The sequence below is a fragment of the Vigna angularis genome, chromosome 7 (assembly GCF_016808095.1).
Source record: "Vigna angularis cultivar LongXiaoDou No.4 chromosome 7, ASM1680809v1, whole genome shotgun sequence".
Lineage (NCBI taxonomy): Eukaryota > Viridiplantae > Streptophyta > Magnoliopsida > Fabales > Fabaceae > Vigna > Vigna angularis.
The window spans coordinates 7,751,307-7,778,090 of NC_068976.1; the positions used below are offsets into that span (position 1 = coordinate 7,751,307).

The window sequence follows — 26,784 nt, forward strand, 5'->3', positions numbered from 1 at the left end:
AAATCATGAATTGTAATTTGTATTGCACCGTGAGAGTAAGAGAAATGAAAAGTAACTTCAAATCTAAGTAAAACTTCTATTCTGGAAGAATGGAACCGAGACAAGGAAGCACTTATAAAAGTACATGAGACAGATGAAGTACCGTAATAATTAAACATGGTAAATTTTAGAACTGCTACTTGATTGAATTTCTTACATGAAAAATAGTGAAATAAAAACTGCCATTGTTGAATTGTGATCCATGTTAATAATATGAAATTACATAAATTCATTCAGGTACTGAGATAAATCATTTGATGTTCTTATTGAATAAATCAATAGCTAGAGGAGAATATAAAGTATTCTAACATTTCACCTTAGGCTAGACCATGCAAAGTGTATGTTACATCTCTAACATTTCACCTTAGGCTAGACCGTCAAAGTGTATGTTACATCAAGACCCCCAACCTATACTGTAATGATATAGAGTTCAGGTCGATCATGAAAACTATCTAGCAGATAAATGGAAATTATAGACGGCATTCATCAGCAAGATAATAAACACAGCAATCACTTGTCAATTTCTAAGGGTAACCTTAAACTACACAGTACAAAGTTTCAGTTCGGTGCAGGGGTTGATCTCTTGAATAAAAGGAAAAATGTAGAAGACTTGGGCATTTTCATCATTTACATACATATCAAACAAGAAGCATCTTTACAACCCTATGCATGAAAGGAAGAACGAAAGAAAAGAGTGAAGGTGATAACTATACAGTAGCCAGAGTTACAGTAGCATTTTGGTTTGCTATTCTCTTGCAAAAGCCAAACAAAAACTATTCATTATTGGATCGGGTGCCTGATTCAGTTGACTGTGATTTCTACTCCTATTGCTCATCATTTCGAAACTGTTGTATTAGTTACGGTAACATTTTAATAGATTACAAGCTACTTGCTTTTCCTTATCATACGAAGCATGAGTACTTGTGTTTTGACATCAGGTTGAAGACCACTTTCTAGCATTTTTGTGTAGACCTTATTTGCCAAGTTAACATTACTGCGTAAGCACAACCCTTGAATGGCAGCGTTATAAAGAGTGGCATTTGGCATGTTCTGCTGCATAAAGAACAGATAACAGAAGGTCAGATATATGACAGACCAGAAAATAAGGTTAATTAATTAATACTCTAATTGAATTTATAATTAGTTATCTCAATAAAGAAAATTTGGATCCTAAATATCCATGTACACATACATAATACTCAAAATGATTTGCACATGTAGCTGTGAGGTGGCTCCTATTTTTCATAGGAAGACCAAGAAGTACTAAATTTAACCGTACGTTGCCTTTCTCAAGGCTAGGTTTTGAAAGATTACTATCTTCTCGAAATGATTTTTGAGAATGCTTCCAACAACACTTGGCTAGTACTAAATGATAGCCTTTTTCATAATTGATATAGTTTGCAGTTCAAAAATGTAACAGAAAAATCATAAATTATTATGATGTTTAAGAATGTTTGCAATAGCACTTGGTACTAAATGATACCTCTTTCCGTAATTGACATCATTTACAATTCATAAATTGGCATTGGTCAACGGGCTATCTCTTTCAAAAATGTTTTTCAACTGAGAAATATAACTATATCATCCATAATTCTTCTAACAAACTAATTCCAGACAAATATTGCTTAGAAATTTTAAAATGCCTTTTACTCACATTTAGGATTTCTTCCAAGTTTTCCCAGAGATTTCCTCGAACACAGCATCTAACTACAGACAAATAAGTAACAAGTTTGGACTGCACTTTTGGTGAACCATGTGCTTGTAAACCTGCAGCGCAATTGATGACTTCCTTGCAAGCTCACAGGTCCTGATGACAAGATTATAAGACATTGTCAAATTGGACAGTCCAGAGGCTTCCATTTGCCACAAAATTTCTATAGCTCTCTCCCACAACCTAAGCTTCGAGCAAGACACTAAAACAGTATTGTATAAATGAATAATGAATTTGGATGTTTGATCTCTTTCAATCATCTCAAAAAGCTCAGGAGCTTTGTGATGCCTATTAGCCTTGTTTAGTGAACTTAGTAGAGCATTGAATGTATATGCATCTGGTTTAAGGTCCAATGATTTCATTGTGTTGTAGATCTGAAATGCTTGCTTGAGTTCCCCTGCTCTGCCAAGTGAGTTAATTAATGCATTGCATGCAACTAAGTTTGGCTTAAGTTCACCCTTCAACATTGTCTTAAAGACACTTAATGCAGCATCCCATTTTCCCTCCTTAGCACATACACCGATGATAGCATTTAATATATTGTTGTCTGGTTCAAACCCCTTTTGAACCATTTCAAGGTAAGCATAAAAAGCAAGGTCACTTTGGTCACATCGTACAAAACTATTGATCAATAGGCGATACGTCACACAGGTTCCAGCACACCCATTTTCCTTCATACTCTTCCACAACTTCTCTATTTCATACCAATTGTCAACATTTCTGCAGATAGATATCATGGTGTTGTAAACAATTGCATCAAAATCCTTCTCCACATCACATTCACTTTCCAGCTCTCTGAATAATCTAAGAACTGAATCGCAACAATGAGCTTTTGCATGTGCCATAAGAATCAAGCTATAAGTATGTCCTGTAGTTATCCCTTTTGCTATAGTAAAATTGAACACTTTCAAGCAATCATCATACCACCCATTTCTGAAAAGGCTAGAAACAAGAGAATTACAAGCATGGATATTAGGAGAAAGACCCGATAATTCCATAGACCTGAAATACTCCATTGCACTTCTAATCTTGTTAGTTCTGCTAAGCACCACAATCCTATTAGACAACACATTCTCATCCATATATTTAAGAAAAATTGCCCCTTGCTCCATTATTAGTCCCGTCCCCTCTGAAGCTGATAAAGTAGTTTCCACATGTCTAGAATAAAGGTGTTCACCATCGTCTGCTTCTCCCCAGGGAGCCAATTCCTTCTTCGCCCCAATATATACATCTCCATTTGCTCTTCTTTCGGCATTGTTGCTAACAACATTACCATCTTGTGCTCCTCCCCACGGAGGCAATTCCTTCTTGGCCACAAAATATGTATCCCCATTTGTTATTCTTTCAACAGCATCATCATTATTGTAGTCAAAATCATCATCACCATCATCTGCTTCTGACGAGGTAGGCAATTTCTTATTGGCCACAAAATAAGCACCACCATGTGCTCTTCTCTCAGCATTGTCATTACCATTGTTATTTCCGTAATCCTCTTCATCATCTTTGACTACTACCCAGGGAACAAATTCCTTATTAGACACAAAATATGAATTAACACTTTCCATTCTTTTACCATTACCATTATTATCATCCAATTCGGGATGTAGTCCCTCCTTGGACACTATAGATGTACCAAACTCTTCTCTAACTTCAATAATATCATCATCAACATCATCATCATCATCTTCTTCTTGTTCTTCCAGTTCCACTTCTCCCCAAGGACACAATTCATCCTTGGACACTATAGTTGTATCAAATTGTCCTCTTCCTTCAATATCATCATCACCATCTTCCAGCTCTACTTCTCCCCAAGGTGGCAATTCCTTCTTGGACAAAAAAGAATTGGCATCAACTATTTCTCTCCTCTCATAAACAATATCAGCAACACGTTCTTCTTCTTGCTCCCACAAACGAGAGTCAACAACAGCATGAACCAAGTCCCTAGGCTTTGGAGGGGATTCATGAAACCCTGCTGACCCATTTGAGTATTTGGGTTGTGACAAGAAAACAATGCCAAGGTATCTATCACGCGTTTTCACATAAGCTTTGGTACGAATAGGAGCACTGAGAAAGGGAGAATAAGAAAGCTTGAGAAGATAAGTGTGAAACTGAAACGGGAAACTCAACAAAAGGGGCATATCCATATACCGCTATGGAGGAACCACCGAGAATAAAACAACAAAGCATGACCCACTGCATGAAACGCTAAGAATCTAGAAAAAAAATGGAAACTTCCAGAAATTGAGAAAGAAAAAAAGCACCAGCAGCTATGTCTCTCGCAGAATCAAGAAGAAGCTTTGGATAGAGGCTTGGTTTAAGATGAATCCTTTTCATGTGAGCCGTTGATGTTTGAGAGATTAGATGAACGGCAAGAACTCACGCAATTAGCCTTGATAATGTGATGTTGGATGAAGATAATACTGAGATATTTTTTTTATTATTATTATTACTAACCAATAAAATTTTAAGATATGTTCTTCCACATTTTTACCCACAATTGATAAAATATTAAAAGTTATAAAAAAATATGAAACTCGAATTTTATTTAATTATTGTCTCTCTTAAGTTTGTAAGTTTAAATAAATTTTAACTATTACAAAAAAAAATGCGTTTAGAAGGATGAAGTTAGAAGAGAGCATAAGAGCATGCTACCACAGGTACTTAAACTTTAATGGCGAAACATTGATGTGGATGGTGGCTATCGATGCCTCCTTTTTGCTTGAGTTTCTTCAAGTGTATACCATTCAAGATGAAACAATGATGATTCCAGGAATTTCATCAAGAATGTCTCATTTGATGGATTATGCTGGCAGGAAAATTGCTCATAATGCAATCTTGAAGGACATAGTAATGCTTGAAAACCAAATTCCACTGTTTGTGTTGAGAAAGATGTTGGAGTTCAAATTCTCATCGACAGAATTAGCAGATGACATGTTGCTTTCCATGTTGATAGGATTGTTTAAACAACTTTCTCCTTTTAAGGTGATAGAGAAGGATTGTTCAGAGATCAATGTCTCCGAGTGTGCACATTTGCTAGATTTTTTGTATTCTATGGTTGTGCCTAAATTGGATGAACAATCAGATGTTGTCCAGTTTGAGGATCATCAGCACAAAGATAATGAAGACAGCGAAGAATCATTCTTGAACTATGCCAAGAAATTTCTATGTGAGGTTTGGAGCTTTCTTTCCAAATTGGCCACAACTTTAGTAAACTTAATTAAGAAATTCCCAAACTGTAGAACCATCAAAGTTATCACTTGGTTGCCTTGGACTATAATTTCTAACCTTCCTGGAGTAGGACTTATAAAGCAACCTGTTGAATACTTATTTTTCACCGAAGAAAAAGAAGCAAGAACTGCAGAAAATGGGAATTTAAGCTCAGATAATGACAGCAACAAACCACCCTTGATGGAGGAAATTGCTATTCCTTCCGTCACGGAACTCTCAAAGGCTGGGGTTTGTTTCATGGCCACCAATGGAGACATATGAACCATAGGATTTGATGTAGAAACAGTAACACTGTATCTTCCAACAATTGGTTTAGACGTAAACAGTGAAGTGATACTGAGAAACTTAGTTGCTTATGAAGCATCAACTGCATCAGGGTCACTGGTTTTCACCCGTTACACAGAATTGATGAATGGGATTATAGACTATGAGGAAGATACGAAGATTCTTAGAGAGAAAGGGGTTATTTTGAACCATTTGAAGAGTGATGAAGAGGTGGCTACCCTGTGGAATGGGATGACCAAGTCCATTAAATTGACAAGGGTGCCATTCCTGGATAAAGTCATTGAAGATGTTAACCGGCATTATAATGGTAGAATGTGTATCAAAGTTTTGAAATTCATGAAGCATTATGTATTTGCTTCATGGCAATTTCTAATATTCCTTGCTGCCATCTTTCTCTTACTCTTGATGTCCTTACAAGTATTCTGCTCTTTCTATAAATGCAATCGGAGAAACCGTGTCACTGAGACTAAATGAATCACTTAAGGAAATTCTATTTTCCTTGCTCAATATTTTAATGTCTTCTACCTTTTACAGAAACAGCAGGAAAATTTTTAGCATTGTCAAATTAAGTCATATCAGTGGTTTATACTTAATTGAATGAGAAGCACATAGATAAATTCCTTGCTGGAATCCTTTTTGGTTAAAAGTTAGCACAAATATAACTTTTTATGTACGAATTTCCCCCAGTCTATCCATTTTTCGTACAACCTCTACAATTGTCAAGTACAACCTTAACCTTTAATTAAGGCATAACAATCCAATTAGTTCTTTGATAACATTATTACCATGTAATACAAAAATATACTCAGGAATCTTGAAATGTTCTTCCCCTCTGGTATTCTCTTCTGGCTTTTTGCAAACAGAATTTGAAATATTTATAAACATATTCAAATAAAAATACAAATGTTGAGCAAATGAGTTCCTAGCAACATTTCCCAGAGATAGTCACCATCAAGTAAGTTACCACTATTTAATTTGAAAAATTTGATTTCAGGGACAATGAGTATACTAAGTAATTCTCAAATCTACAACTCAATTTCTTGAACAACAGAAAAAGACAAGAGGGACAGGAATATAAATGGAAGCTGTAGTTTTCTCTCGTCCAATTCTTGAAATGTATACCATTTCTTTAACTAATTCATTCCTTTTCACCCAATATAATACATACAAAGGCCAAAGAAGGTTTTCTATTATTACATTTGAGGAAGAACAAATCAGGGAAAGGGATAGAGAGTATTGTTCGAAAAAACTTTCAACTGCTACAACAAATGGCAAATTACAGAGGAGGTTGGACGCATGTTGCAGACTGCAACACTTCTGAAGCACTTTTGTACACGGGGTAGCTTCTCTGTTTATTCAAATCAACCCATCGGATCCTCTCAGAAAACCCAGATTTTCTAATTGACAAATAACCCTGTCAATTCAGTTCCTCTCATCCAGAATGATGGCCATCATTCGCGTGAAGTTTGGTTCTGCTTGATCAAGGCATAGGCATCACTATATATAGCCACCACGTTAGAGAAGACAGCCAAAACTATCATAACAATACATAAAATCTTGTCTGATCTAGTTGCAATGTTGTAGCGGTCCCTGCACGGTTAAAATGATGGTTGGAAATACATTAAATAGGCATCACCAAAAGCATAAATACATAATCCTCCCAAATTCCCATCATTTTTTCCCAATTATTTTGTCATGTTTTAACAAATCCACATAATTTCCTTGTATGGTACTGTACATTCCACAACTAAGGCCTTGTTTGAATAAACTTCTCTGTAAGTATTTTTCAGACAAGAAAATAGGAAGGTAAAATGAATTGAGTTTTTCCCATTAGTTAAAATCAACTTACACATTTATCCTTTTTTGAAGTCCTCTCATATCACTTCTCCAAAAGTTGATTTTAACTTATGAGAGAAGTATAAGTCACTTTACCTTCTCATAAAAACAAGGCTTAAGTGCATTTTGAGTTTCTGTGTCAGGGATTCAACAATAATCAAAATCCTGGAAGTATTAAAAAGTAACCAACTTACTTAAGAGTGATGGCAGCTGGAAAAATGAATCCTATACAGACTGCGACAGTTGCTCCGGTAAATTGGAAAGCATCCCAAATGCTGGGTATGAAATTTGCTCCCAGAAAGATGACACCAATAAGGGAAATAGTCAGAGATGCAAATCTGATGTTATCAAGAACCAGAGGTTTTGTGAAGGAAAGAGGAGACCATCTATATTGAGCCGCAATGGATAGAAAACAACTGGGAATACAAGCATCAGGTGTGCTGCGTAGCTTAATCGAACATCATCGTTGAGCACAGAACCAAAAGGGATTCCAAGATTGGTATCGAAATTGGCCAACACATCATCAAGAGTTCCTTCTCCAAATAGGAGGAAACCAAAGAAACTTATCATTACATACACAGAAGAGCATAGAACGAGGGCAGTTTGCACAACCGCTCGCATCTGTGATGAGTCCTCAAGCTCATTGTCTATGCTGTGAACTGCAAAAGAAAAGGTGCACAAATATCAGAACTAATGCAGCCATCTGACTTTCAAACAAATAAAAAACTAGCATATAAAAACATCAAAAGGAACTAAACAAGTACAGCGAGGGAAAAATTAAACTTAGCACAAAGGTTTGGAAACTAGCATACCATTATAGTGGCAGATATAGGCAGTCACAAACACAGGAACTACAGTGAATAGTTTAATGAAATTGTATATAACTGGCAGAATAAAGGTGTCAACATCACTTTTATATTCAAATGTTAAGGAAGAAATTGAAACTTTAAAATGAATGTTATTTTCATAGTTGATTTGGTTGTGCAAAATCTTTGTTTGAAATCCCCACTTATTTTGTCTTTGCTACCAAAGTTGTTTTTGCACCATAAGTTTTACAAATATTGTTTCCTTGGACATAGAGTTGTATACAAATGTTATAATAAAGGTCTCAACATCACTTTTATGTTCAAATATTGTTAAGGAAGAAATTGAAACTTGAAAATGAATATCAGTTTCATAGTTGACCTCGTTGTGCAAAACCTTTGCCTGAAGTCCCCACTTATTTTGCCTCTGCTACCAAAGTTGTTTTTGCACCATGAGTTTTACAAATATTGTTTCCTTGGACATGGAATTGTATACAAATGTCATAATAAAGGTCTCAACATCACTTTTATGTTCAAATATTGTTAAGGAAGAAATTAAAACTTGAAAATGAATATCAGTTTCATAGTTGACCTCGTTGTGCAAAACCTTTGCCTGAAGTCCCCAGTTATTTTGCCTTTGTTACCAAAATTGTTTCTGAACATGAGTTTTACAAATATTATTTTCTTGGACTTGGAATTATATATAAATGTCATAATAATGGTCTTAACAACACTTTTATGTTTAAATATTGCTAAGGAAGAAATTGAAACTTCAAAATGAATGTCATTGTCATAGTTGATCTCGTTGTGCAAAACCTTTACCTGAAGTGCCCACTTATTTTGTCTTTGTTACCAAAGCTGTTTTTGCACCACGAGTGTTACAAATATTGTTTCCTTTTCACAATCCTTTTGTTCATACTTAATGCATAGTTCATCATTTATTCTACTTCTGCATAGAACCCTATACATACAAGATTTCCTAAATAATGACATCCAAATTTCGTGGGGACTGTAGTGCATACATCGTACACAATGATCATTCTCATCTTCAAATTTGATTATCAATAAATGTAACAAATACATTTCTTTGAACATTTCTAGCAAAAAATATGTACATTCAGACTTCATCAATACATATTCAAAAGGTTGTAAACAAAACATCAATCACATTGCAAAAATCCCTATTCAACAATATCTACATAAGGCCTAAATCTTGCAACACTTCATCCCTCCGCACATTGTCCACATCCAAGATCCAATCACAAACATATTTCTCCCTAACCTGTTGCAGTTCCTCCTACAAAGAGATAAATGCACAATATATCAATAAAATGCAACATCTTCTATCAAAGCTCCCAAAAATGAAAATTTTTATACCTTACATTTCTGTAGGCGGGCATTGTGTTGCTTTCGTATTCCTCAGCGACATCCCACAACTCCATAAATCTCAAAACAATAACTCCACAATCATACTTACATCAAACAAAGTCCAAAATACAAATAATGTTATTTAACATATAAATGAAACAATAAAATTTTTTATTTGCAGAAATAAGCATTAAAAACTTACAAGTTTGGTTGGCTTGGAGTGTGCAAGTGTTGTACCTGCAACATAGTTGACCTGGTGTTGCAAAACATTTGCGTGAAGTCCTCACTTATTTGTCTTTGCTACCACTGCAGTTTTCACACCATGAGTTTTACAAAAAATGGTTCTTTGGACATGGAATTGTATATAAATGGCATAATAATTGTGTCAAAAGATCTAAACCAGTAAATGGTCAAAAAAATTAGAAAAAAACTTCATACTTTCCACCCAAAAACGACATCAACCACTAAATCTTCTACACAACTTCAACCCACACTAAACCATACCTTGAAAGGGTCCGGGGACACTCCAGCGACACTTCGGCGATGCTCCGGCGGCAACCGCAAGGGTCCGGCACAGGGAAGGAAGCGGGTGGGAGGAATCGATACTCAAAACGCGCCCTTGGTTGGCTGGGCCGGAGGGAAGATGATGCCATCTTCGGTTCGTCTGCCAACTCCGGAGCTGCAGCGACCCGCAAACTGAACTGTCTGGCTGGGTGAAAGATGACGGACACTGGCGGCACTGGATGGAGGGAAAACAACAACGTCTAGGGGCGACGGGTATCCGACGAGAGTTGTGGTGGCTGGTTCGAAGGTGCTCCATGAAATGTTCTTCAGCTTCTCTCTCTGAAAACATTTCAATCTCAAATTTTCGAAATAACTCTACATTTTGAATCTGCCCCCAATTCTATCATTACTATGTCATTCTTTCATTTAAAAAAAAATTTCCACGTGTATCAGTCACATTTAGACACGCGTCCAGTGTCTAAATATTGTCAAAAGAGGTTATTCAAATATCATTTTCCTTTAGATATTTACATGTTTTATGCAAGCTGGATTTGATGCTAATATTTCGAAGCAAATAAAAAGGAAGGCTGTATGTTTAAGCTGAAAACCGTTGACTTGCTTGAAGAGCAGTAACTAGCTTACTTGAAAGAGAAAAAACACTGTAACATCTACTCACTGACTCGCCGGATTTTCACATATCAAAACAAACCAATGATTTATTACAATATAATGAGGTGTGGAGTTATGGAACCCTAACAATAAATATCTCGCAAAGGTCAGTATAGGTTACAGCTTACAAGGCCATTGACACTGTAGGTTTTAATGCAAGTTGTTGTGCAGGAATCGAGTTTTGTACTAAGGGAGAAAATGATTGTGGTAGATATGATCCGGTCTCTTATAACTAGTTTTGAGATTATACTTGGTAATAAGCATATGATGGACCATTTTTCTTAAACAACTTCTAGTGCGATCTTATCCTTTTCGGCTAGTGGGATATGTTAAGAGTTGTTGATTAAGTTGAGTCTAGCAGAAGAAGATATTAGTATTTATAATGTGACTCATCAGTATTTGAATTATTGTTAGAAAAGGTAATCACTTCACTGTCTCAACGCGTAAAAAATATTAAAAGTAAAACAAGTGGTTCTAATTTGTGGTCTGGCGACGATAAATTGTAATTTGCTATCAGCAACTCTAGTGCTTCATCTGGATAGGTACTTATAGTTAAAAGTACGATCTTTTAATTTGTTTTTTGTTTATGCGCTTATGATCCACGCTCTAGTTTTAGACTTGCTGCATGTCAATAATTCTCGACGTAAATGGCAAAAGTTTTACCCACCCGAGCAAAGTTTCACTTTGATTATACAAATTTATATAGCCAGAGTATCAGTACAAAAAGTTTCCTCCACTTAAGAGAGTACCGTGTTATCCCACCAGTCTCGTACTCATTCGATGGTTGCATGAATCTGTTCATAATGATCCAATGGTATGAGAATGTGTATATGGTTTATTAATCAAGTGAAGAACATCTGAGGACTCTAATTACATGTTATTTCTTTAGATATAGAGTATCACAAGCTCAGAACTATGAATGAATGACGAATATATGTTTGAGGTGGTCAGATTGCCGGATAAACCCACCAAACTCTTTATGCTCTTTAAGAGGGCCCCGTAAGCCACTGTAAGCATCATTTGAAATGTTTCCTACATCATTTTCTCATACTATAAATGGTAGCTTTGGGCCCCTCATAAGGATCTTGTTCTTCCACCTCCTCATCAAGTAAGAAATCAATATCTGGAACATAACCAACTCACTTCATCTCGTCCACAAGCAAATGAATTTGCTCATATATCACTTCATATCTTGGATGTGCTTTGTCTCTAACAAGAAATGTGTGTACCTCATCTCTTATTTCAATCCAGCTACAGCCCGGCTCTTTCTTTAACTTGCAGTTCTTCATTACACTTCTTATTTTTGCAACTTCACTCCACATCCCTGCGTTAGCATATACATTAGATAAAAGAACATACGCTGAAGAATCTTAAGGGTCTAACTGCAATAAATAATTTGCTGCTTTTTCTGCAACTTCTATATTCCCTTGCATCTTGCAATTATTGAGCAAAGTTCTCCATATTACATCATCAGCCTCAAAAGGCATGCTTTCAATAAGTTTTAAAGCTTCATTTACTTGGCCTGACCTCTCTAATAGATCTACCATACACGAATAGTGCTCCATATGGGGATCTAAACCATAGTGACTTAGCATTTCCTAAAATTAGTGTAACCCTCTGTCCACATAACCCATATGTGCACAAGCTCTGAGGACTGAAATAAAAATGGTATGATTTGGTTTCACATTCAAAAGCTGCATCTCCTTGAATAATTTAATGGCTTCTTCTCCAAGACCATGGTATGCATATGCACAGATCATGGCACTCCAAGTGACAAAATCCCGCTTTGGTGCTTTCTCAAACATTAGCTTGGAATCCCGCATATTTCCACACTTTGAATACATATCTACAAGTGTGCTGGCAATATACACATCTGAATGCAACTGTAACTTTAAAATTTGAGCATGAATCTGTTTTCCAAGTTCTACGGTGGCCATATTAGCACAGATATCAAGAACTGTAGCATATGTAAAGTTGTCAGGTAATACACCCTTTTCCAGCATCTGAGAAAAATATATCTGAGCATTTTCACTTTGCTTTTGTGATGAGAATCCTGAGATGATCGAATTCCAAGAAACAGTTGTCCAGCCTCCGTTAGCATTCCACACTTGCTATACATATCAACAAGAGCACTGCCAACAAAACAGTCTAACCCCATACCAGACTTAATAATTCTTCCATGCATCTCCATACCATTGTTTAAAGCTTGCTGACCAACACATGCCTTTACAACACTACCGTAAGTAAAATCATCAGGTTCCATTGCTGATCGCTGCATTGAAACAAAGAGTGAAAGTGTTTTCTCTATTTCTTTATTTTGCTCATGAGCCGCAATGATTGCATTCCAAGACACAACATCCATTCTCTCCATGTCGTCAAATATTAAACAAGCTTCCATCAGAGCTCCACACTTGCCATACATGTCTAAAATTGTATTCGCAACACAAATATTAATCTCTAAACCACATTTGACTGCTAATCCATGTAGCTGGATTCCCTCCAAATGGCCTTTGATCACTGAACAAGCAGTCAAAGCACCAGACAAACTAATGTCGTCAAATCCTACGTAAGTCCTCTGTAAAAATTGAAAAATCTCTAAAGCCTTAAAACTTTGTTATTTCCGAGCATATCCAACAATAATGGCATTATAAGATGTCCGAAAAGGATTAGGCAACATGTTAAATACCTTCCAAGCATCAGACATTCTGCCACATTTTGCGTACATGTCCAATGTGGCAGTTCCAACTATACAGTCATATCCAAAATCAGTCTTTAGAGCGTGACCATGCATCTGTGTACCCAATTTCAATGCAGATAATCCCGCACATGATCTGAATACACTAGCATAGGTTGATTGACTCACCCCCATACCTACTTTCAGCAAATCCTTAAACAGTTTTAGTCCCTCAATAAACCGCTCGTTCTGAACATGGTCCGCAATTACAGCATTCCAACATACCAAATTTCTTACTGGCATTTCACGGAAAACCTTAAAAGCATCATCCAATTTCTTAAATTTTGAGTACATATCTACTAGAGCACTACCTGTCACCACATCTTTCACAAAACCCATCTAAATTGCAAGGCAGTGCACCTGAAGCCCTAAACCATAGTCTTCAATACCTAAACAAGCTTTTAAAACAACAACAAATGAAGCATAATCATGTGTGATTTTCAGTGATCTCATCTTGACAAATATTTCAATTGACTTTCGATTAGCACCATTATGTAAATAACAAGAGAGCAAAGAATTCCACGAAACCACATCTCTTTCAGGCATTGTGTCAAACAAAGACTGTGCAAACCCCATGTTCCCTACTCCAGAATATCCAAATATCATAGTATTCCAAGAGATTACGTCCCTTTCAGGCATTCTGTCAAACACATTGAATGCATATCCCACATTGGAACCTTTACAATAGAATTGAATTAAGCAGTTGGCAACATAGATGTTGGGCACAAAACCAATTACAATCATCTGGGCATGGGCTTGCTTGCCAGGATTTAGAACTTTAAGATTGGAACATTTCTTGAAAATATGGGAAAATGTTAATTTCTTGACGGGGTTCATTTGGGTTGAGGAAAGAGTACAAAATGCATATGTTGGCAGGGTTTAGACGAGTGTAAACTTTATTTTATATTTTTGTTTATGGGGTCGAGGTCAACTTATCTTCTTGATACGCTCTTCAAACTTTAAGCACAGGTCAAGATCATTCCTTCACTTCATGCTCACCACACTTCGATCAAGTTTGGGAGTTATATGTAGAGAACATTTTGATGTCAAAATCAATAAAATCCGAATAGTATCAGCAATAAATGCGTAATAAATATAAATAACTTACTACAATACTTTAAATTTGTATTTATAGATTTTTGGATGGACTTGAAATTAGTACTGAGATAATTATGGTCCAACTGATAATGATCTTGCTTAATTTAATATAAGTGTTCTCATCATTAATCATTGTTTAATATGACCACTCAAATAGGCAACCGGTTCTTTTAGAGTTCTAAGTTACCAAAATTGTTTGATCGGATAATTATACTATAATTTTATAAACTAATTTTGTAAAGTTATATTAGACATAAAATTTATTTCTTAACATAGACTTGGTTAATTTTTACTTAAGAAACATAATATTGTAGTTCAATTGGTTTAGCATTGACAAAGTGAGGAAAGCAGTGAATGGTACAAGTACGAAGCAGTGTACAATTACCAACAATGAAACAGGTTTGTGAAAGACATAGTGATAAGTCTGTCAATGTATATACAATATAGTACAAGACACTTTTATGCTCATTCACAGAGGTTAGGGAAAAGAAAGAGAAATACTTGAATGGAGAAAAAGAGAAGGAGAGTGAGAGTGAGGAACAATGAAGAGACAACAAAAGAAAGAGGAGTCTAAATCTGTCTAATGATATTGTTGACCGATCAGTCCACTTAATCAAATTCACACGGGAAGTGCAGGGAGAAAGCGGTTTTCTAAACTGGAAATTTGGTTTCTGTTATCAATTTATTTTAAGATTTTGTTTAGTGGAAGATGCAAAGGAAGGCCATTCTTATTCATTAATTTCCACTATACACGTGCATTATCATTTTTTCCACTCAGTTGGGTGGTTAAGTCCAAACTCATCTCTCTTTTTCCCTCAACGAGTAAAATTGTTTTCGTTTTATGGAAAATGATGTAACCAAACTCAAGAAACTACACGAACGCTTTCACTATGTCAATTATCATATTTTCTCAGAAAGGAAATGGATTTCATGCCATTGGTAACAACAGCTTGGAAGAGAAAGAAGAAGATACAATCACTATGGTCTTTTTTTTATTTCATTGATGCTGATAACGCAATCACTTTATTAAAAGCAATTGAAAAACTTTAAGGTGTTATTATCATTTCCTTACTAAACAGAAATTAGCACAGGTTGGAACTATTGCCTCTTTGTGATTGAAAATTGATCAACTTGTCAACACCTCTAAAAGGATCTTTACTCTTTGCCCTATCTCTTTGGGCTATAAATTGTTTTCACTTTAAAAAAGTTCATGCATGTTATATACTCGTTGAAAGTATATAAGTGGATATAAACCTCAACTCACAATCTTTCACAAACCAATTTTATGGGTTGAATTAGACTTAAAATCCACTTTTTAACATGGTATTAGGATCAGCACACATGATAGTTGCATAAGCTTACCCTCGCACACTATTTCAATAAGTTATTAGATAATATCGTGGTCCCTAAAGCAACCTGTTTTTTTTGTAAAATGGTATACAACTAAATAGTAAACAACATCAAATAATACTTAACGATGTGAATACAATCAAAGACATCCTCAAAGGTTTTTCATCTTTTTATCTTAATATGAACATAAGGCGTGAGGAATATTTTTCCAATGATTGTAGCTCTCCAACTAGAGGAATACACTAGTAAAAAATCGGGTTTTTACAGCGCACATTATGCCACGGTTCAACGAAAACCGCAGCATAATGGTGCGCGGTGGCAGTTTTGTAAATAAAACGAACATATATGCCGCGGTTCTACTGGGAACCGCGGCATATACCCCAGTCAACCATTGCCTTTGACGCCACGTATGAATAAAAAATTAAATAACAGAGTATATGCCGCGGTTCTCTGCACAACCGCGGCATATACCCTGCCACTTTATTGCAGGTGCTGACTGGGTCAGAGAATTTGAAAAGTTACAGGGGGTATATGCCGCGGTTCTATGGGGAACCGCGGCATATACCCCTGTAATGTCTCAACTTCTCTGCCAGTCAGAGAATTTCAGAAGTTACAGGGGGTATATGCCGCGGTTCCCCAGAGAACCGCGGCATATACCCATTGTAACTTTTCAAATTCTGTGAAAGGGAGTTGGGGAGACAGTTGTGTTGAAATAAATTTAAAACGAATTTGAAATATTTAGAGGAATATACCGCGGTTCGGAGGGCAACCGCGGTATATAGTTTAAAAATTATTTTAAAAATGCCATCTTCTACCGCGGTTGCCGCCGAACCGCGGCATATAGTTTCAAAATAATTTTAAAAATGCCATCTTCTACCGCGGTTGCCGCCGAACCGCGGCATATAGTTTAAAATAATTTCAAAAATGTCATCTTCTACCGCGGTTGCCTCCGAACCGCGGCATATAGTTTCAAAATAATTTTAAAAATGTCATCTTCTACCGCGGTTAAGTAGTGAACCGCGGTAGATTCCCCAGTCAGAGTTAAAAAATAAAACTTTGGAACAATATCGTCTTGTTCGCGCAGACACTCTGGACTTCGAGTTTTCTTCTCCTGTCGACCAGCCATCTCAGTTCCTTGTTTCTTCACCGTTTAAACTCAAAATTGTTCGGTCATTTCCCATTTTTGACGATAAAAAACAGTTTTAGCCGATCAAAATCGTTTGAAACGCCTGTCATTCCTCTCCGCTGCCATTCCCCTTTGTTGCACCAAGCTTTTTCGCCGCCCCTGTTCCAGGTATTTATGCCCTTTTACATTCTTAACATGATTTCTTCATTAGTGGTAACTTTAACAAATTTTGATAACTTTAACAAATTTTGATTTTTTCCCAAATGTTGAATTCATATACACTAATTAATATGAATTGTCTTTTGCAGAGATTCAAGACATTACTATATGCAGGTCTGTTTTTGTGGTAGTGGATATCACAAAAACAGACCTGCAATTTTAAAAAACTGCAGGGGAATATGCCGCGGTTGTAACCCCAACCGCGGCATATAGTGGACAAAATTTTTTTTTTTTTAAATGGATTTAGGCCGCGGTTCTTTGAACAACCGCGGCATATTCTGCAACTTATATACCGCGGTTCTGAACCGCAGCATAAAGTCTCTGACTTACTATCGCGGCTGAATATGCCGCGGTTCGTAAACCGCGACGTATAGTGAAAAATAACCGCGGTAAAAGCCCCTCGCTGCACTAGTGATATCATTTAATTCTGAACATTTATGGATCATCAATGAGGTGAAAGCCCTCACGTTCGACAAAGAACGAGGCAAACATTGTTTTCACAAGATAATTAGCACAGGTTGGAACTATTGCCTCTTTGTGATTGAAAATTGATCAACTTGTCAACACCTCTAAAAGGATTTTTACTCTTTGCCCTCTCTCTTTGGGCTATAAATTGTTTTCACTTTAGAAAGGTTCATGCATGTTATATACTCGTTGAAAGCCCTCACGTTCGACAAAGAACGAGGCAAACATTGTTTTCACAAGATAACTCATACCGACCGCACACTTTTGGGTCTCCTTTCACTCGGAATGGATAAGATATGTTGGTGATTTTGCCACAGGAAGAGGGGGAGCAACCATCTCCTCCATCAATTTGGTGGAGTAGAAACACCAAAACTATCAATGCTCTTTCTCTCCACATCCTCATGCCTAATATCTCTTCTGTTCCAACAATTCTACAGGCTCATATTTAAAGGCCAGTTTCACAAAGTTTAAGTTAAATAATAAAAATATTGTAATAGCTAAATAAATATTCAATATTTAAAATATGGAATTGGTCAACCATGAAGAGATGCTCAGAGTGTGTATATCCATAGGGAGAAGAAATACTCATCTCTCTCTAAATATATTTTATGTAATTATAATTTTAAATTTTAAATTCTCTCTCTAAATATGTTTTATGTAAATATAATTTTAAATTTTAAAAAATAATTTTTTTGAGAAAAAGTTTAGTACTTTTACCTATTTTTAAAAATTAAATATATTTTTTAATTGGACAATTAATTTTATTCAAGCGAATTAATCAATCAAATTTATATTTATTTACTTTCAGATCAAGTTTCTTTTTTATAATTTTTATTATGTATAATTTTTATGTTTTACGTAATAAATCATTGGTTATTTTTGAATAATTTTCTTTTAATTTGAACTACATAACAAATAAAAAGGGTAACGCTAATAAATAATAAAATTAATGTAATAATTAAAATAAATATTTAATATCTTAATAGAGATATTTAATCAACCATGAATAGATGCTCATAATGTGATACAAGAGGGAGGAGAGGGATTTTTATTTCTCTTAAATTGAAAATAGTAATGATAAACAAAAGAGTATAAGAATAAAAAAAATTAAAATATAATATATGATATGAATAAAATTAAATAAGTTATAAAACACAAGCTAGTTGAATTAACTTATAGATTATAAGTTGGAGATTCATAAAATAAAGTTTTTTTTATGTATTTTATTAAATATTTTTATATCATCAAACTAATTTATAAGCTAATTTTTTTTTAACCCAACAAGATAAATTATTAATTAATTTATTGATTTTACCAAAGACATATATGAAAAAAGTAAGAAGGGATAATGTGATAAAAATAAATATTAATTTTAACAAATTTATTTATTCTATTTTAGCATACATGTATTTAAGTAAGTTAAAATTACTATTTTTAAAAAAAAAGTTATTAAGGTATTTAAGTATGTTATAATTAGACTTAATACATATTTTAGTTTTTATATTCGTCATTTTTATTTAAGGTGGTCTATAAGTTTTCTTGACGTTTAATGTGATTTTTTCTTTATAAATTTTGTTTAATTTAATCTTTCTTATTGATCGCGTTTAAATCGTTAACACTATGTGAGATATATTTGAAATCAAAGCTTCCATCATTTTAATATTTAGTATATATTTCAGACATATGTATAACTTGGTTAATGAAGAAATAAAAATGAATAAAAAAAATACAATTTCATATACCAAGTTCACTATTTCCTCTTCTTTTTCCTCACCCTGTTATCGACAATAGTGTCCCTACTCACTTTACTTTTTTGGGTCAACAACACGAGCACATTTATCCTAACCAGACAGCAAGAACATCATGAGGTAGCTTATTATCAATCAGTTTGATTTTTAGTCTATTTGATTGGATCTGTGGAGTAAGCCAAGAAAAAGAGAAAGAAGAAATTGAAATACCTGAATGGTTTTGCCAACATTTACAGGGGTAGCTTCTGAATCCTGATTTTGTACTAGCGATTAATGGACTTCATTTTTCCTATAAAAGATGTTATTTGAAAACGCAGACTTTGACTCATGAGAAATCATAAGTCTTTTTTTATCTTTTGTATATGGTTTCTGCAACTGGTTTTTAAAGTAAAAAATATAAATTAAAATTGTTATCATAAAATCGTATCTAACATCCTTTACCAAGATGTTCCACATCACTTCGTCATTAGGATCCAACAACGTGATGGGTTTATTTTATTTCATATAGGTGCTTTATTACAGTGCAGTTATGAGAAAAAAGAAAATTTAAAATGGAGGGGAAAACAATTTTAATTTAGACAACAAACATAAAAAATCAAGTTTAAATTAAGAGATTATAACAATATTTAACCATGATGTATAGTAGGTAATATGATAGTTATGTAGAATCAAAATTAGTTTTGAATGTTGATATTTAAAGGCAAATTTAAGAGGGTTTGAGGCTACTTGTGGAGAAGAGAAGTAAGGCCCATTTTGCAAAAAGCTATCATATAAGTTCTTTTGTTAGAGTCAAATTGTACTAACTCATAAGTTAAATATATGCTATTATATTTATGACACGCACCTAATTAAGGGACTTCATTTTTCCTTTAAAAAAAATTGTTTAAAACCGCAGACTTTGAGTCGTGAGAAATCATAAGTCTTTTTTATCTTCTCTCTGTGGTTTCTGCAACTGACTATGATACTAGTTAGAAGTGTTAGCAAAAACTAAAAGAGGCACTCAGCTTGGTTTGTTAAAAATAACGGCGAAGAAAACATGATAGCAAGTGTGTTGCTCCTCCAACGTGATTCTGTATTGATGAAGCTATCACTAATGCTTATTCTTATCGGAAGTGGCAGCACTCATAACCAGTGCGATGGAGAAAACTTGTCTTGTGGGCCAAACCAACCCCTTATCAGATTTCCCTTCCAACTAGTGAAGGAGATGAAGGAGCCATGTAGTTATCCTCGTCTTTGTCTTTCTTGTACTGAAAAAAATGAGACCATGCTGCTGCTTCCTACGATTAAACTCCAAGTCATTGACATAAATTACCAAAGAAAAGGAATTTTCTTAACTGAACCGGAAAACTGCTTTTCCAACAAGTTTATGCAAATCATCAATTTTGTTCAGAGTTACCAATTTGAATCACTATATTATGAACCACACAACTTGAGCTTCTTCAACTGTACTTCAGCTGGGCATCGATACCTCCGCTACAGGGCAGACTCATATTCCCAAGATTTGGTCTCCTGTCCGATTTTCATTTCTGATTCTTTAGACAGTGTCCTCAAATTAGATCTAACATCCTGTACCAAGATGTTCGACATCCCTTCGCCAATCGGTTTCACCGACGGGTATCCCTTGTATTTGAAATGGTTCAAACCAAATTGTTCTGAGTGCGAAGCTAAAGGCAAGAGATGTAAATGGAAGACCAACAACGACACAGAAGGAGACATCGAATGCTTTGAATGCACACGAAAAAGAATTCACGTTTCTAAATCTCTTATTTTTGCTACTACAGGTCATATCAGAGACTCTTACACTTTCGCTTTTTAATATTGTTTTGTTCCTATTTCCTAGAAATTTGAATGCCAACAAGTGAATGGCCTTACAAAGATTTGAAAAAAAAAAAAAGACTAAAACAAAGAAATAAATCTTTATTTTTTTATTTTCTTAATGAAGTCTCCGACCGCTATATGTCTATACATGTTTTAAACTCAGATTTCAATTACAAAATTATAACTTGAGTTCTTCTATTTTATTCTTCTATCTTTCTCTTCATTGGCAGTGAGTCAGACGACATTCTTTCATCTGCTTCCATATAACGAATTATACGATCATCGTACATACACAACCACAAACACAAACAAGTAGGGTGAGCTAACATGCAACCAATCATTTATAAAACATGCATATTTACTTTGATGCACTCAACAAACCTCATATAATAATTATGTGAGACACACTCATACCATCATGTGGAAATCAATAGCAAAAGATTGACTTCATTTACCTAATTAATTTATAATTCATAACAGTCAAACATATACGCATCGTAATGCCAAAGTAATTAATTTCAATTTTCTCATTCGATACACGTACTAGAAACTAGATGCGCTCACTCCCCAAAGCCCTTGCCAAGCTAGGCATATTAAAGGTTTCACAGTTGGGTTGGGTGCGTGTTATTTCTCTGTTCACACAGAGAATTATTGTTATTATGATTCATAATGAGTTCGTAGGATAAATCCACAACTCTTAGGTCGTCATAAGGACGAACCGCTCTGATAGTTTCTCTGTTCACACAGAGAATCATTGTCAGTATGATTCATAATGAGTTCGTAGGATAAATCCACCTCTGATACCACTGATATACAGAACCAAGTTGATACCTTAAACTTTGCTACACCAATGCTTACCCAAAGCTCCTCTTATTCTAGCCTTTGAACTCAACTCTTCTTGTGAAACGTAAGATATCCGATCTCCTGATTTTGTTCTTAAAAACTTCTTAAAACATTACTTCTAAACACCAACATCTTCACCCATCCTTTGAAACCTAAACTCTGGTCTTATATCTCCTTATCTTCGAGGCAAGAATTTGTCTCAAAGGCTTTAACCAATTCTATTGAAGGTATACAGGTCAAATTGTCCTTGAATCTACATCCCTTTACCACTATAGAGCACAATACACTACCACAAAGGCAAGAAAAAGACAAAGATTTCTAAATACAACCCCACTGGAACCACAACTCTATCTTTCCCCAAACCTTCAGAATTAAGAAAGGAAAATCATCTCTCGTAAAAGTAATGAGTGTGCACCCTCATCACTCCTATTAAGACGTTTTCTGTTCTCAAAACCTCTAGTTAGACACAATACTCTACTATCTGGACTTGGAGGAAATGGTAAATTATACCATTTAAACTCAATTCTTCACAGAGAAGACACGACATACCCACAACACCGAGGTCATCCTAAGGATGAACTGCTTTGATACCATTAATGTAACATCCCAAATTCTCACACTTGATAATTCATAATTTATATATTGTAACATTACATTTACAGTAACATCCCGTAATCTCACACTTAAAAATTCATAGTTGATATATGTCTATACATGTTTTAAACTCAGAATTCAATTACAAAATTATAACTTGAGTTCTTCTACTTTATTCTTCTATCTTTCTCTTCATTGACAGTGAGTCAGACGACATTCCTTCATCTGCTCCCGTATAACGAATTATACGATCATCGCACATACCCAAACACAAACACAAACAAGTAGGGTGAGCTAACATGCAACCAATCATTTATAAAACATGCATATTTACTTTGATGCACTCAACAAACCTCATATAATAATTATGTGAGACACACTCATACCATCATACAACAATCGCATCATAGATACTCATCCTATAATACCATAATTACTAATCGACACTCATCCCACAATACTTAATAGACACACATTCCACAATACTCAATAGACACTCGTTTCACAATACTCAATAGATACTCGTTCCACAATACTCAAGGGACACCTTTTCCACAATACCCAATAGCACTTATCCCGATGATATGTTGATGAGCGGTCAACGGGAGGTTACACACTTGTGATGCCTTCTTAGTCCTCAACACTATGTCCAAAATCGGCACATAGACCAGGACCTCCTGCCATCCACAAGGTTAGTCCTCAACACTATGTCAAAAACCGGCACATAGACCAGGACTTCCTGCCCCTCTCACCACATAATTCGTCCTTCTCAACTTGAGACTGGATGACTATTAGAGTATAAGGATAACCTCCAACTTCGTGACCCTCAACATCAACATATACACACATACCATGACATTACAAAATCTCTCCGCGAGACTCATACCATGCTCACATTCCTCAACTCATATTATACCATTACGAAATATCCCCATAATACTCATATCATGTTCAGATGCATAAATTCAAATCCAATATAATAATTTACAATCATCACAGAAATCATACAAACTGAATATATCATAAAATAAATTAACAATACTGAAATATCACCATAAATGGTCATCAGAGAAGAATAAAATGTTTGACGAATCAAACTCACCATAAACGCCAGTACATATGACTAGTCACAACTTACTAGATTGGACCAGGGCTGCTCTTTGATCAGGGATGTACCAACTCCGGTTTTTAAGATTCCTCTATCCTACCATCACAATTATAATTCATAATTCCATATCTACCACAATAACATGAATCCATCAGACATTTTCATTCCAACGAGATATATTGCATAATAATTTAACAGTATTCAATCTGTACAACAAGATTTAAGTTAAAAACATATCGAGTAGACTTCCAGAAAAGAGAGGTCTGTCACAATGGACAACTTAAGTACCAAGTATTTCCTTAGCCAAAGTGTTCCTCAACTAGTTTTTAACAAATTTCTTATTTACAAATTCAAAACAATAGCATATAATATTAACACCGAAATTCAAAATAGATAGATATAGTAAGCATTAACAGTATTCACACAGAATTTCAAGACATGAATAATAATAAAACAATACTAAATCATAATATAAAAGCTTAGAAAGGTTAGCTCCCCTACCTCTATTCTAGACTTCTCTTGCTCCGAATTTGTTTTCCCGAAAAACCCTCCAGAGTCTCTACTCTTCTTGCAACTAAAAATTTCTTCCTAACTCTTTCTTCTCTATTTCTCAAGGTTTCTCACTTGATTCTTCATCTCTTTGTGCAAAATAGCCTTCCCTCTCATGGCTATTTATAGTCCAAATTTTTTACTATTCATCAATTTTTTAATATTATTTATGATTTTAATATTATTTTATTATATTAATATCTTAATCACCACTTATATAATAGATTCCTCAATAATGTCTTCAAATCTGAATGCTTTCTCCATTATCAATATTTTAAATTTTATTTTACTTTTTCGTTTTTTTTAAATTTTTTTAAAATTATTTTTAAACAAAAAGGTAGAAAAGAATTTGAACCCATTACCAAAATTTTCTACCAGTTAAGCTACCAAAATTTCTTATTTAACTTTCCACATTTTATAAACTTATTATATTTTCCATTCACAAATAAATTTATTACTACTAGTAATAAAATTTTTACTATTAAAGTAAATATTATACGAATTTAAAATTTTGATTAAAAATTATTAAAATTCATATTTTATAAATCCTCAGTAAGCACAATATGAGTCATCAATTAAAGATTTGCCAGAGAGAAAAGAAATTTCAAAATGGAGGGGAAAAAATTTTAATTTAGACAACAAACATAAAAAATCAAATTTAAATTAAGAGATTATAACAATATTTAACCATGAAAAATGTATAATAGGTAATATGATAGTTATGTAGAATCAAAATTAGACGAAGGAATGAGACGAAGGTAATATGATAGTTCTATGTGGTTTCTGCAACTGATTATGAAGAGGCACTCGGCTTGGTTTGTTAAAAGTAACAGGGAAGAATTAAACATGATGGCAAGTGTGTTGCTCCTCCAACGTCATTCTCTATTGATGAAGTTATCGCTAATACTTATTCTTATCAGAAGTGGCAGCGCTCATAACGAGTGCGATGGAGAAAACTTGTCTTGTGGGCCGTACCAACCCCTTATCAGATTTCCCTTCCAACTCGTGAATGAGACGAAGGAGCCATGCAGTTATCCCCGTCTTTGTCTTTCTTGTACTGAAGAAAACGAGATCATGCTTCTGCTTCCTACGGGCAAACTCCAAGTCAATTACATAGACTACGAAGATCAGGAAATTTCCTTAACTGATCCGGAACACTGCTTTTTCAACAAGTTCATGCAAATCATCAAATTTGTTCAGAGTTACCAATTTGAACTACACAACTTGAGCTTCTTCAACTGTACTTCAGCTGGGGATCGACTCTTCCGCAACAGGGATTTATCATATTACCAAGATTTGGTCTCCTGTCCAATTTTCATTTTTGATTCTTTAGACAGTGTCCTCGAATTAGATCTAACATCCTGTACCAAGATGTTCGACATCCTTTCGCCAATCGGTTCCACCTACAGGTCTCCCTTGCATTTGAAATGGTTCAAACCAAATTGTTCCGAGTGCGAAGCTAAAGGCAAGAGATGTAAATGGAAGACCAACAACGACACAGAAGGAGACATCGAATGTTTTGAATGCACACGAAAAAGAATTCACGTTCCTAAATCTCTTATTTTTGCTACTACAGGTCATATCAGAGACTCTTACACTTTCGCTTTTTAATATTGATTTGTTCCTATTTCCTAGAAATTTGAATGCCAACAAAGTGAATGGCCTTACAAAGATTTGAAACAAAGACTAAAATAAATACATAAAGCTTTCTCTTTTCTTTTCTAAATGAAGTCTCCAACCGCTATTGTAGGTTCGATCTTTTTGGGGCTGGTGGTCACTGCTGTCTTTAAGAGCATTGTCTATTTTAGGGAAAAACAAGAAGATCAAGCAAGAGTGGACAAGTTTTTAGATGACTACAGGGCAGAAAAGCCTGCAAGATTCACCTACGCTGACCTTAAAAGAATCACCAATGGCTTTAAGGAAATGTTAGGAGAAGGAGCTCATGGGGCTGTGTTCAGAGGTAAACTTTCCAGTGAGATACCCGTGGCTGTGAAGATCCTCAACAATACAGAGGGAGAATAAGGGAATGAGTTCATCAATGAAGTGGGAATTATGGGCAAAATCCATCACATCAACGTGGTGCGTTTGCTTGGCTTCTGTGCAGAAGGACTCCATCGTGCTCTTGTCTACAATTTCTTTCCAAACGGTTCCTTACAAAGCTTCATTTTTCCTCCAGAAGACAAGGACCATTTCCTTGGCTGGGAGAAGCTTCAACACATTGCTCTTGGTATAGCTAAAGGGATTGAGTATCTTCATCAAGGTTGCAATCATCTCATTATTCACTTTGACATCAATTCACTTTGAGTACCTAAAACTAAATACTTATAACAAGTCTTTATGTGTTTCGTGGAGGAAACTTATGATATTTCTTGGAACAAACTTTTGTTATTGTCACATGTCTTAATCAGCATGACTCTCACTGAATTGTTGTTTGGGGAGTCAATCCCTGGAACTTAATATGCACACACCTTGACATTGATAGAATTAGGGGTGGGCAAATATAACTGAACTAGATTGTACTATACTACTAAAATCTGTATTGAACTAAAAACTAGTTTGTATAAACTGAACTGAGCTGTAAAACAGTTCAGACAAACTGAACTGAACTGTTTTTTGTTTTATCAAACTGGACTGAACTGAACTATACTAAATTGTCCTAAACTACAATATAAACTAAACTGAACTACTA

General features: G+C 35.0%; 2 protein-coding genes, 1 long non-coding RNA gene and 3 pseudogenes across 3 annotated transcripts; 2 read left to right on the forward strand and 4 right to left on the reverse strand.

The window, feature by feature from the left end:
- Positions 1-641: 641 nt before the first annotated feature.
- LOC108320259 (pentatricopeptide repeat-containing protein At3g29290-like) lies at positions 642-4,153 on the reverse strand (annotated as a pseudogene).
- A 216-nt stretch (positions 4,154-4,369) lies between these two features.
- LOC108320260 (putative UPF0481 protein At3g02645) lies at positions 4,370-5,239 on the forward strand. The gene has a single exon (XM_052880607.1). The coding sequence runs from the start codon at positions 4,370-4,372 to the stop codon at positions 5,237-5,239; it is 870 nt and encodes a 289-aa protein (XP_052736567.1).
- A 1,107-nt stretch (positions 5,240-6,346) lies between these two features.
- On the reverse strand, positions 6,347-8,985 carry LOC128197807 (amino acid transporter AVT6B-like; annotated as a pseudogene).
- A 19-nt stretch (positions 8,986-9,004) lies between these two features.
- Positions 9,005-10,082, reverse strand: LOC128197740 (uncharacterized). The gene is made up of 4 exons (XR_008250454.1): positions 9,775-10,082; positions 9,473-9,576; positions 9,280-9,374; positions 9,005-9,199 (listed from the first exon to the last, which is right to left on the reverse strand). It is a non-coding gene; the product is annotated as an uncharacterized LOC128197740 (long non-coding RNA).
- A 1,074-nt stretch (positions 10,083-11,156) lies between these two features.
- Positions 11,157-14,156, reverse strand: LOC128193374 (pentatricopeptide repeat-containing protein At3g02330, mitochondrial-like; annotated as a pseudogene).
- An 11,249-nt stretch (positions 14,157-25,405) lies between these two features.
- LOC108320263 (rust resistance kinase Lr10) lies at positions 25,406-26,384 on the forward strand. Its single transcript, XM_052880260.1, has 2 exons — positions 25,406-25,671; positions 25,846-26,384. The coding sequence occupies exons 1-2, from the start codon at positions 25,467-25,469 to the stop codon at positions 26,115-26,117; spliced, it is 477 nt and encodes a 158-aa protein (XP_052736220.1). The 5' UTR covers positions 25,406-25,466; the 3' UTR covers positions 26,118-26,384.
- The last annotated feature ends 400 nt before the right edge of the window (positions 26,385-26,784 follow it).

What these genes read in the sequence shown, in the direction of transcription:
- LOC108320263 (XM_052880260.1), top strand. Translation starts at nt 25,467, where the DNA reads ATGTTCGACATCCTTTCGCCAATCGGTTCCACCTACAGGTCTCCCTTG. An exon ending in TCTTATTTTTGCTACTACAG is followed by an intron (nt 25,672 to 25,845) that starts GTCATATCAGAG and finishes CCGCTATTGTAG; the next exon opens with GTTCGATCTTTTTGGGGCTG.
- LOC108320260 (XM_052880607.1), top strand. Translation starts at nt 4,370, where the DNA reads ATGAAGTTAGAAGAGAGCATAAGAGCATGCTACCACAGGTACTTAAAC.